At 35.4% G+C, this 11979-nt stretch overlaps 2 protein-coding genes across 3 annotated transcripts; both read left to right on the top strand.

Annotated features, from left to right (window-relative positions):
• The first annotated feature begins 207 nt into the window (after positions 1–207).
• LOC112744309 (transcription termination factor MTEF18, mitochondrial) lies at positions 208–2839 on the top strand. 2 transcript variants are annotated; one of them, XM_025793889.3, is made up of 2 exons: positions 208–615; positions 1071–2839. In XM_025793889.3, exons 1-2 carry the CDS (start codon positions 455–457, stop codon positions 2593–2595), a joined length of 1686 nt encoding a protein of 561 aa, XP_025649674.1. In that variant the 5' UTR covers positions 208–454; the 3' UTR covers positions 2596–2839. The 2 variants fall into 2 exon arrangements, with proteins under 2 accessions (XP_025649674.1, XP_072071589.1); XM_072215488.1 differs by having other exon boundaries at positions 350–615; positions 1094–2839.
• A 1194-nt stretch (positions 2840–4033) lies between these two features.
• On the top strand, positions 4034–10992 carry LOC112744308 (uncharacterized). The gene is made up of 15 exons (XM_025793888.3): positions 4034–4379; positions 4825–5560; positions 5639–5951; positions 6039–6185; positions 6296–6384; positions 6506–6598; positions 6889–7015; positions 7373–7437; positions 7522–7696; positions 8294–8485; positions 8590–8637; positions 9034–9180; positions 9330–9412; positions 9493–9608; positions 10547–10992. The coding sequence occupies exons 2-15, from the start codon at positions 4968–4970 to the stop codon at positions 10615–10617; spliced, it is 2259 nt and encodes a 752-aa protein (XP_025649673.1). The 5' UTR covers positions 4034–4379; positions 4825–4967; the 3' UTR covers positions 10618–10992.
• The last annotated feature ends 987 nt before the right edge of the window (positions 10993–11979 follow it).

Raw genomic sequence — 11979 nt, 5'->3', positions numbered from 1 at the left:
AGTAGCGGTTTATGGCCAAGCATCAACAAACAGAAACCGCGACAGCCTCTAGCGGTTTCTGTGTTCCCCCATTCGCATGTAAACAGCTGCTGGCTATAGCGGATTACGTATTTTGATAAACCGAGCGATTTCTATAGATATATGAAATAATGTATTTACGTCTTCATTATTGAAACAATGCAATTGCATAAATTTGAAGGACAAACAATTTATTTATGTAAATGGCCCTTTTGGTAGTCTAGGGAAAAAAATAAAAATTTATACAAGGTATGGAACAACTCATGAATGCGAAAGTGGAAAGCATAGTCCATGTAATATAGGACACTGCGTGTTTTGATTTCCTTCCACCAGAAATTCTGGTCTGTCTTTGTTGTGCGTCTTCTCCGACACGGTAACAGACTAACATGCCAACCTTATTCTCAAATCCTCCATTTCTCTGCCGACACTTGATGCCATGAACCTCTTTCTCCTCCAAGTGCCCATGTTCTCCCTGTTCCTCCGCCGCCATTTCTTCTCCACCAAGCTCCCTACCCTCTCCAAGGTCCCCACGCGCCACAGAACCTTCGCTCTCCGTGAAGCTCAGAACGCCCTCACTGACTACCTTCATGCCACCAGGTATACTTACTATAATACCCCCAACTCTGTTATGTTAGTTGCTCCGCTAGTTAGTTAGTTGGGTGGTTGGTTAATGAGCTATTATGATGCACAAATAATTCATTTTCACTCCAATTTGTGTATTTCTATCAAATACTTCCATTTTGTACTTATTAAATTTATAGCTAATGTTTTCATATAAATTGTCATACCATATGGTCGGAAACATATCAATTTGCTACTCGAAAGATTAGATGTTCAAATTGGCCGACTAGAGATACAACAATGAATCAAATTAATCTTTCAGGAATATGTTGATTATTAACCATATTTAATGCTTGTTTCCGTATTGTTATTAGTGTAACATAGCTTAGGCATGTTATTATGTGTGCAAATGTATAGTTCATTCCTTACACAGTTACACCTATTATGTGTTTGTATATATGCCAGTTGAGCTAATGAGAGTGTGTTACTAGGTGCTTGCCTTTTACCTATGCAGAGCACATTGGCAACAAAGCCCTTTGTTCCCTCATGAGTCTCATTGCAAAGGTAGATTTTTCAGCCCCTACTTTCTCTAAAAGCTTTCAGAAGTTCCTTAGGTACCACCCTATTAATGAATTCGAGGTCTTCTTCGAGAGCATAGGGATAGAGTACAGTATGGTGTCTGAGTTGTTGCCTCGTGACAAGGTGTTCTTTTCTGAAGATGTGATCCTCTTTGATGCTGCTTGCACTCTTTGTGATTTCGGGTTTCCCTGGGAGAAGTTGGGGTTGTTGTATATGGCAGAAAGTTCAATATTTGGCATGAATGCTGAACAGTTGAATAGAAGGCTTTGCGGATTTAAAGGGTTTGGTTTTGGTAGCGTTGAGGTTATTGGTATATGTTTGGCTTTCCCTTTTGTTTTACTTGAGGAAGGCCAAGTGAGAGCTGGAAGAATTGAGCGACTGTTAAGTGATCTGAAATTGATATTTTTGGATTTTGGGTTGGGAAGGTTTGTTGAGGGAGATGTGGATTCTTGGCATGAGATGTGTAGAAAATTAAGGGTGTTTTATGATTTAGATAGTCAGAAAGGGGAGTTAGGCGAACTAATCGGAAGGCATAAAAGTATATTTATCGAATATACAGAAGAAGAGTTGGTTAATAAAGTGGATTATTTCTGTAGATTTGGTGTGAAGAAGGATGAAGTGGCTCAGTTGATTTTACAGTGCCCGGAAATATTGAAACTGGATCTGGAGAAACCGGTATTCAATGTAATGAAGCTGTTGACACACTTTGGCCTTAGCAATGAAGATATAGAGGAAGTAAGTCGGAGTTATGGTCATGTTATGGGAACAAATAAAATGGCTAATCTTCCTAATGTAATGAAGGCTTTAGGCTTACAAGAGTGGTTCTTCAAGAAAATCAAGGATGGAAATCATATGTTGTTAGCAGATTATATCGCAAGATATCCTAAAGAAGAACAGGATCTAGATTATCAAGAAAGTTTAAGGATAATTAGAAGTTTAAAAACACGGGTTCATAATATCGGTAAATTAAATTTCTTGCTTGGCTTGGGCTTTGGAGAAAATACTTTGTCCATAAACCTTTTGAATCATCTTCATGGCACTAGTACTGAGCTGCACGAAAGATTCGATTGCCTCCTACGTTCAAAGATTGAATTCTCCCGGCTCTGTATGATGGTAAGAACAACCCCAAGGATTCTTAACCAAAATTCGGAAACCATTGAGCAAAAGGTGAATTTCTTCCACCAGGAAATGGGAACTACTTTAAATCATGTGGAAACTTTTCCAGCAATATTGTATTATCACTTAGAGGACCGGATTATACCTAGGTACAGATTCCATAAGTGGCTTTCAGGAAAAGGTCTGAGTTGTAAGAAATATTCTATTCGAAGTATGATTGCGAACAACGAAAAGAAATTTGTGGCTCGTGTCTTCAAAATTCATCCGGCTGCTCCAAAACATTGGTTTGAGCAATTCCGGCATGGTAAGTTGCCAGTGTAATTATTTTGGTACTGAAACCTACATTGTATATGGTGAACTTCACTCAAACGAATAGCTTCAAATACATCTGTACAGAATATTCTTTAACTGATGTTGGAAAACTTTATGACAAAGATCTATGTATAAAAAATAGGCTGCAAATATCTTAGTTTAGGGAAAGCAACTTGAACTTCTGCAAATGCTGATTTCTGCTTTCATGAAGTATTTATGTCAAAGGTTCTCTAATACACTATTCGTTTAAATATTGTTCAATTTTACTCCTGTGTTTAGTTTTTGGGGCATTTCACATCCCCTTCTACACATGCTTGTATTGATACTAATTGTTCAGGAAAGCATATAGTTGTATTTTAGTTATCTTTCCATTGAATATTTACATATCTTGAACCGTTTCTTCATTTATTCAGCTTAATGGTATTCTTGCTTTCTCTTCTTTCAATTTTTGCAAACTCGGCTCACAAGTCACAACTGCATTGTTTTATGATATTTCTGTTTATGAGTAGTGTCCTACTGTCTTCTTTTGTCATGAAGTTTTGTAGTTTCCTTGAATTTTTTGTCACACCAGAAATCATGGCATCATTAACCAAAAGGTTTCGCCATGACTAGTACACTGTCTGGTCTATGTTGTCGACTTTATCTTTTCGCTACAAGGCTTGCTTGCTGCTTGTTGTTGTTGTGAGGTTAGTTTCTTTCAAAGCAGTAAAATCAGCAGTGTTTCATCTGATCCATTTTGGGAACTCTTTTTGAGTATTCTTGCTGCTAAGATATGTCACAGGTGATTGTAGTAAACAAATAAGTAAAGATTGACAAGTTCAAGTTCTCTAAAGTCTTCTTGTTCATAAATGAAAGCAAACTTGTGCCTCTTATTTTGCAGAAAAAGATCATGAAAAAATTGAGAGTTCTGAGTTACTCCATGGCACATGTTAAATGCAAGACTCCTCCAATCACTTCAATGGAAGACTATATGGAAATTCTGAATAGCAAATTCATAATATTATATTCCTATAACGAAATTCCGAAAGTGCCCCTTAGGAGGCCTAATCTGGCAGTGTGGAAAATGGGAATATACTGATTACCAAGAAGTGAGGGGAATAGAATATACTGATAATAGGGTGGTGAATGAAATTGAAATCAGAATATACTGATCGATACTGATTATGATCAATTGCAAAATTTCATTCGTATATATTTTCACTTCGAAAATTTTATGGTGTAACTATAACTATAACTAACATGGTAAATGATTATAGTCTATTTTTTATATAATAATACTTTCATCTATTTTCACATGTAAGTTTAAAGTTTCAGTAAGGTAGTATACACAAGCAGAATTCAAATTTAGATAAGTTTATCCTTTTTTGTAAAAAAAAAAAAAAAATCGTAGATAACAAATTAAATTCTAATTATACAAAAATAAGAATAAGAAATACCTGCATATCGTATCCTAATACACATTTCCCTCAAATTTGCACGTGGAGTGTTTGTCGAAGTCAGTATTTTAAATCGTATAATTCGAAATGTTGAATAGAAAGCCTATACTATTCTCAGTTCTTCTTTTCCTGTTCTCTCTCCCTCTCTCTCTCTCTCTCTCTCTCTCGTTAAGGCGTTGTTGTTTCTCGCTGCACGAAATAGAAACAAGGAAACAAATACAGATGATATAGAGCGCGCGCATTTACGCTCCGGATTCCACTTACCGTTTTGGATCGTTCTCAAGCTCAACAATTTGTCTCTTTTTCTTCCTTCGACTTATTTTGAGCTAAAAATGTGATGTGTGTGATACGTTAACTGTAAGTGTCTCTTTCCTCTGATTCCTCTTCTTTCTTTCTGTCGGATTGAATTCAATTATAGACTCACCTGTACGTGGAATTCGAAATGGAAGATAATTATTAACGGAATAATTATTTTATTTTATCTAATTGCTTAAATTGAAGGACGTTGTTTGTTTGAGTCACATAGCTTGTCACTGTATATATGCTAGAAGGCTGGAATTTTAAATAGCAAAAATAAAAATTGATAGAATAATTTGATGTGCTTGTTAGTTCTTGATCGGGTAAGTTCTGGAAAGTAGAAATGGATCTTTTCACAACAGAAAACTAAGCAATGAATATCTTAACAGGCAGATATAAAGAAAATCTTTTTTGTTTCCTATTGGACTATATTTAATTAATTTGGCTGATACTCTCTCTCCATTGTGTTTACTGATCATGGAAATTTTGCGAAAAACAATTGTAGTTTTTCTTGCACAGCTGCACTTTACAGGGGATGAATTTTCTGCACTTCATGTTATTGGAGCACTAAGTTTACTTGAGAGTAGAGTATTTATTATTTTGGAATATTTGACATAAAAGGCTGGGGAATTTTTTAGCATTGTTTTTATGGCTTCAAGAGTGATTTTGCAAAGGAAAAGGAGCCTCTTGTTCAATCCTGTGAATCAACATGCTCGCTTTATTCTTGGATTCTCAAGCCTTGGGCATGGTCAAGCATTTGAGTCCAGTGATTGCGAAGGTTTGAGTCAGTCTCCCTGCTGTTCCCCGGCAACTACCGGACACAATAAACTGGGAAGAAGCTCATCTCCTGCCCAAAAGAATGATTTAGCAGCTCTAGCAGCATCAAGAATTTTCTTGCATAATTACTTTAGGATTTCAAATAGTGGATTTAGAATTGAGATTTCTCCATCAAGATCCAAGTGGTCATTCCAACATGTGCATTACATTTCCACGGCTTCAACTCATCAATCTGGATTGGCTAGCAGTAATGGGGGAAATGAACAATCAGATGCTAAACAGAAAAAGGAAGCTTCACCAGAGGAATGTGATGAAGCTGTTCAAGACTTGAGTACTATAAAAGCTAAAGCCAAGGCTAAAAAGTTGGAAGAATCAGATAAGAATGCCGAATCTATTATTAAGAGCTTATGGGCTAAGATTCTAGGAATTGGTCCAGCTATCAAAGCTATTATGTCAATGAGCAGGTTTAAAATTTACTACCTCTTGTTTCTTTGTGTGGCATAAATGTGTATACGACACTTCTCTGATTTTCCATTACCTAGGGATGACTGGGCCAAAAAGCTTCGCCACTGGAAGGATGAGTTTATATCTACAATGAAACACTACTGGTTTGGTACAAAACTACTTTGGGCAGATATTAGGATAAGCTCCAGACTATTGTTGAAACTTGCTGGTGGAAAAAGTCTTTCTAGAAGGGAAAGGCAGCAACTCACACGGACAACAGCTGATATTTTCAGGCTAGTCCCCGTTGCTGTATTTATCATAGTTCCATTCATGGAGTTATTGTTGCCTGTATTCCTGAAACTATTCCCCAACATGCTTCCATCCACTTTCCAGGACAAGTTGAAAGAAGAGGTAATTATGATGTACTCGTCAAATGATGCATGCTTAACTGCTAGCATGCTTTATTATCACTTAATTCTGGGAAGGCGTAACTTGCAGGAGGCATTGAAGAGAAGGCTAAATGCAAGAATTGAATATGCCAAGTTTCTTCAAGATACCGTAAAAGAAATGGCGAAGGAGGTTCAACATTCACGAAGTGGAGATATAAAGAAGACAGCAGAAGATCTTGATGGGTTTATGAACAAGGTCAGCTATGTTCTTCATAGTGTTGTTTTATCTCTGAGATATCCTCTTATGGCAATATGTATATCGGGGAAAAAAATTTTAAGCATTTGTTTATTATTCTGTTGGAACAGGTTAGGACAGGTGCCCGAGTTTCAAATGATGAAATTTTAGGGTTTGCCAAATTATTTAATGATGAGCTTACCTTGGATAACATTAGCAGGTTGGAGCTTCTGCCATTGTTTATATATTCCACCAATTGTGCAATTGAATTATAAATTTTATATTTTAGGAATCTGTCTATCATTATTAACATGCTTTTTGGCTGTGAAAATGGAGAACAGGCCCCGCTTGGTAAACATGTGTAAATATATGGGAATCAGCCCATATGGCACTGATGCATATTTGCGTTTCATGCTCCGCAAAAGATTACAGGAGTAAGATTCATTTGTTATTTTGTTCCCCTTTTCTCTGATTCTTATGCATGTGTAGCTCATTTTATCGTCTAACTTAGTTTTAGAGAAATTTCATTTTCAAGCTTCATTATAGCATCTTAGTCTCTGGTTTAGATATGGATTTGTTTTCGATCATAGGTTTGTTGTGCTGGTATTGACTTCTCACTTGTTTGTTGGTTTGTTCTTCATGCATAATTCTGTTATTGGGAGAAGTATGTATTAAAACATTATTGCCTTGAGGGTCAGTAGATGTGAATTGTTTTGGTTTGCAGGATCAAGAATGATGATAAATTGATTCAAGAAGAAGGTGTGGAGTCTCTTTCAGAAGCAGAGCTTCGTCAAGCTTGTAGAGATCGAGGATTACTTGGATTACTTTCAGTGGAGGAAATGCGACAACAGGTTAACCATAAATGAGTATATGGAATTTTTGGCACTGAACAAAATATTCTGAAATCAGCATTTTTATGTTAATTTACTAGTTGTTCAATTTTTAATCATTAAGGAGTTGGCCATATTGCTACATTCATAGCAATTATCATCTCATAGTTCTTACTTTCAGAAACCTTTCCTTTTGCAGTTTTTGCTCTGAGAGCCTCCATCTTCTCATAATTGCTTTTTCAAGACCCTTCCTCTTATTAAACCCATTTCTAATATAGTTGGAAAAATTTTCTTAGTGTTGAACGATAGAAGCCATCTGGTGTTTGAACAAATGCCATGTTCAGCAACAGTGAATATAATTATCATCTCTCTTTGCAGCTTAGGGATTGGCTGGATTTGTCTCTCAACCATTCTGTGCCATCTTCCCTCTTAATTCTTTCTAGGTATTTTAATATTTATACGTTAACTTGTTATCTATTTGAGGATTTTCATTCTGTAAAGGTATGCCTCACTCACACCCTCTGTAGAGCATTTTCTGTTTCAGGAAAGGTGGGGCCAGAGGAAGCTGTTCAAGCTACACTGTCTTCTCTGCCAGACGAGGTTGTAGATACGGTTGGGGCAACAAGTTTGCCTTCTGAAGATTCTGTTTCAGAAAGGAAGAGGAAGTTGGAATTTTTAGAAATGCAAGAGGAGCTAATCAAGGTCAGTTTATTCATGCATTATTTGTTGTCCTTGGGATATTTATTTTCCGGCACCAGAAAAGTTAGTTTCATATGTTACAACTAGTATCATTAGTATTACAGAGAAGAATGTTGAATTATGTATAGAAATGGAGAATTCTTCACAATATGCCTAGAACCCTAAATCAATTACAAATGTTTATACTTCTTAAGGTAATTCTCAATCCCCGATTTTTTTATCAAAAAATTAATTCTCAACCCCCAATCTCTCCCAAAAGACCCAAATGAATAGATGTTCTTTTTTTCTACTTTTTCTTTTTTATTTATACTAGCTCCTACTACTAACTTCTAACTAGCAAAATGCCCAATACAAGTCCCATCAGTCCATGACTTTATCTGTAACTTTGTATAATTACTGGGTGCAGGAACATAAAATTGATTTAAATGAATAACACATTTAAGTTAATGAAGCCAATGAGAAATTTACAATGATTTTCATCCTATTAAAATTACTTAAGGTTAAGCAGCCATAATATACTGATTTTGTTGTTGAAGTTGCTAGGCTTTTAGTATACTTGCTGCTTTAACTTGGACTGATGGTTACAAAATATTTTCATAGGAGGAGGAAGAGAAAGAAGTGGAACAAGCCAAAGTGACAGAATCCGTTGGTAGCAAAAGGGATTTACCATTGGAAGAGATGGCTTCTTCAAAATCTAAACAAGCACAAGAAGAAGTAAAAGCAAAGGTACTGGACAAGCAGGAGCAACTTTGTGAGCTCAGCCGTGCATTAGCTGTTTTTGCATCAGCATCTGTAAGGAGTAGATCTTCTTTTTCCTTTTCAATTAGTGCTGACTGTTAAGGTTTTGTCATGAATTTGTGAATGTGAACCCATTGATTTGTCTGATAAATTTTCAGTCAGTTAGCAGAGAACGTGAAGAATTCGTGAGGCTTGTCAAAAAGGAGGTATGCAAATTGTTATAGAATTCATATGTCTCTCTGCCTGTGGGAATGGATACTGCATGGCACATAGTTCACAGGCATTTAAAGTCTTAGCATTCAGATAGCAACTTCTTTCTTGAATTTCGTATAACTTAACATTGTTAATAGGTGATTTGCTAGATAAAAATGACACATTTTATAAGAAGCTTAGAAATTAATGTTTTTGTGCCCTCCCCCCCCCCCCCCCCCCCTCCTCTCTCTTCTGCGCGGGAAGTGGGGATGAAATAGTTTTCTGTATTTGAAAATTGATTATTGTTTTTGTCATGGTTGTCGTTGTTTGATAAACTCTCTATTGAGTATATCAAGCCTAGGCACAGCTATTTTTACATAGAAAATCAGTTTTAACCTCTCACTATGCAGGTAGATCTGTATAATAGCATGGTAGGGAAAGAGGGTACTGATGCTGAGCAAGAAGCTAGGAAAGCCTATCAAGCTGCAAGGAAGGACAGCGATCGTGCTATGGGGATAGCTTTGGAAGACAAGGTTTCTTCAGCACTTGCTGACAGGGTAATTCCATTCATGACCTCAAGTTTTATTTGATGCCGCTTAATATTTGTATAACAAAACAGAGATTAGCTATTAAGCATTAACAGAATTATGTTCTGAAGTGAAACTGGAAAGAGCTGACAACAATGGGAATTTCACGTGTATCTTAGGTTGATAATATGCTCCAGACACTTGAAAAAGAAATTGATGATGTTGATGCTAAAATTGGAGACCGCTGGCGGTTGCTAGACAGGTTTGACCATGTTCAACTATAAATCTCTATGGCTCATTAAAAAAAAAAAACAACTAAAATGTTTGACCATGTTCTGGCAGGGATGCTGATGGGAAAGTAACGCCTGAGGAAGTTGTAGCTGCAGCTATCTATCTGAAGGACACGCTGGGTAAAGAAGCAGTTCATGAACTTATCAGCAACCTTTCCAAAGATAGTGGTCAGTTCACTTTCCATTTTCCTCCCTTTTTTTCCCCTATTGATCAAATAGATATCAATTATGGATGTCACCAACATGCCCCCTCCAATTAATGCAACAAACGATATACTATTCTAATTTAAAACTACAAAATGCACCTAATGCAACATGAGATTATCCTTTTCAGCTTTTGTGTTCTTTTTCTTTTTTTTTCCAACTTTTCAGTCTTATAGTTGTAAGAGTCTCATTTATTGTATGAAACAAGTTATTTGTACTTGACTTTACTTGACACCAAGTCGACTCATTCCCCTCCACCTTTGGGGTGTGGAAGTCTCCTCCAATGGTGTTTTTCAAGTGAATAAGAACAATTATAAGTAGTTACGAATACAAACAAATCTTAGAAGTTAAGCCTGTGAGTTGAGAGGGCAATTTAAAACTCCATGTAGTTTCCAAATTACTTAAATATGTTGATACCAAAATAGGTGTTTGCTTTAAGGTAGTACTAGCGCCTTAGGGAGCTGCATTTTTAGATTTTTAGACATGGATGTATATATTCTATATAATATAGAAGTACAAAATTAACCATAGTATGTGTAATCACTAATCAGCCTTCATAACCTGAAGATACCGGGTTTGGTTTCCCACAGTAGCCATTTTGGAAATTTTTAAAGGCTAGCACAGACGACATGGTTTAACTGACTGAACCAAATCAGTTCACTGGTACTCAACCTGCTCGGATTTAATAACTATAGTAATATATAAGTATAGATATGAAAATTAATAGAGTTGAGAAGAACTAGCGATGACAAAACCCAATTCCCAAATGTATAGATAGAATAATAGAATATATAGCGATAGGTAAGATTATAAATAGGAGCAGATAAAGAATCTAAATTTGTCAATTAATTTAACTACCAGAGTAAATAACTACTACTATTTGCACTTTTCATTTTAAGCAGATGGCAAAATTTTGGTGGAAGATATTTTGAAACTGGGTAAAGAAGATACAGAGGAAGAAACAAGATCATGATATTATGTTATTTTTATTATTTTCAAGGTATTAGACAAGCTAGTTACTTCATTTAATTTGTGAGATGTATTTGACACACTGCCATTCTATTCCTTTCTGGGGAAATGTAACCCCCCCCCCCCCTCCCCTCCCTTTTTTTTTTCTCTTCCCCAAACTAGATTTTCTCTAAAAGGAGAAAGAAAAAAAATCCAAAGCAAAAGGGGAAAGGGAAAAAATATAGCAAAAATAAAGAAAGCAAACTAATGAAACAGGGATCATATTCAAGTTTTCAACAAACTTGGAAAATGAGAAAGCATGTAAATGGTACATTTAATCCGTATTTTAGGAATATGCTTATTCTTATTTATAATATATTTACAAGTTTTTTTTTTTAAATAGGGATTGTAAATACTTCTGAATCAAGTATCCGATATTGATACACTAGCAAAATGTTATCTATATTAAATAAAATCTATGCAGTCACCTCCAATTCTTTAATTCCTTCCGTATTTGAATATGAATCATGATCAAAGATTTGGTAGCCTTTTCTTAGAGGAATTTGAGAAATTTGGTAAAGCGATAAAGTAAAAAGTTAATTACCATTGATTTTGTAATTTTTATAAAAGAATTATTAATTCTTCACTTTATCATTTTACTAATTTCTTCACTTTAAAGGATCTTGATTTTTCTTAGAGAATAGAGGGGTGCCTGTAGTCTTTTGACTCTTTTCTGAAATGTTTATAAAATTTTCACGTACCTTTTTTAATAATTTTGATAAAAAAACTTCCCCCATTTTTCAATTTAAAACCATTTATTTTCAGTGCCATTTGGCATCTGTTTATAACAAATGTGATGAGACTTTATAAATTCCACCAAAGCAAGATATTGCATGAGAGCCAATGAGTTATAACTCAAATGGCATAATCTCTCCATACTCAATTAAGAGGTTGCGGGTTCGAGTCTCTTATCTTTGGTTAAAAAAAAAAAAGATATTGCATGAGACAATCAATTTATATCTGCAGTCTGCAGAAGAAAGATCAAACCCCTGGTTATTGACACAAGTGACAAGATATATATGCTCTTTCAAAATTCTAGAAATAAGCAAGGGTTAAACTTTTCAATGTATGAAGCTTGGCAGAACTACTTGCTGAGAAGATTGAAACAAAGGATAGCTTGCTTTGCCAGAACTATTGGAGATTTCTTCAAGAAAGAATTTCCAACTTTTTTATCAACTAAAATTTCATGAATAATTTGATTCTTTATTTTCGGAAGTGTGTTTTTAGAGTATAATTGCTTTGGGTATTCTAGAAAGAAGAATGGGATTTTCCTTATTTGGACAAAGGAATACTTGACATGTTGATGATTAAAGTAAAAGGTGAATAA

Source organism: Arachis hypogaea, chromosome 14 (genome assembly GCF_003086295.3).
Source record: "Arachis hypogaea cultivar Tifrunner chromosome 14, arahy.Tifrunner.gnm2.J5K5, whole genome shotgun sequence".
Taxonomy (NCBI): Eukaryota; Viridiplantae; Streptophyta; class Magnoliopsida; order Fabales; family Fabaceae; genus Arachis; species Arachis hypogaea.
Note: the sequence above shows the minus strand (reverse complement) of the source record. Positions and strands in the feature narration are given on the sequence as shown.

What these genes read in the sequence shown, in the direction of transcription:
- LOC112744309 (XM_025793889.3), top strand. Translation starts at nt 455, where the DNA reads ATGAACCTCTTTCTCCTCCAAGTGCCCATGTTCTCCCTGTTCCTCCGC. An exon ending in GACTACCTTCATGCCACCAG is followed by an intron (nt 616 to 1,070) that starts GTATACTTACTA and finishes GTGTGTTACTAG; the next exon opens with GTGCTTGCCTTTTACCTATG.
- LOC112744308 (XM_025793888.3), top strand. Translation starts at nt 4,968, where the DNA reads ATGGCTTCAAGAGTGATTTTGCAAAGGAAAAGGAGCCTCTTGTTCAAT. An exon ending in GCTATTATGTCAATGAGCAG is followed by an intron (nt 5,561 to 5,638) that starts GTTTAAAATTTA and finishes TCCATTACCTAG; the next exon opens with GGATGACTGGGCCAAAAAGC. An exon ending in AGGACAAGTTGAAAGAAGAG is followed by an intron (nt 5,952 to 6,038) that starts GTAATTATGATG and finishes CGTAACTTGCAG; the next exon opens with GAGGCATTGAAGAGAAGGCT.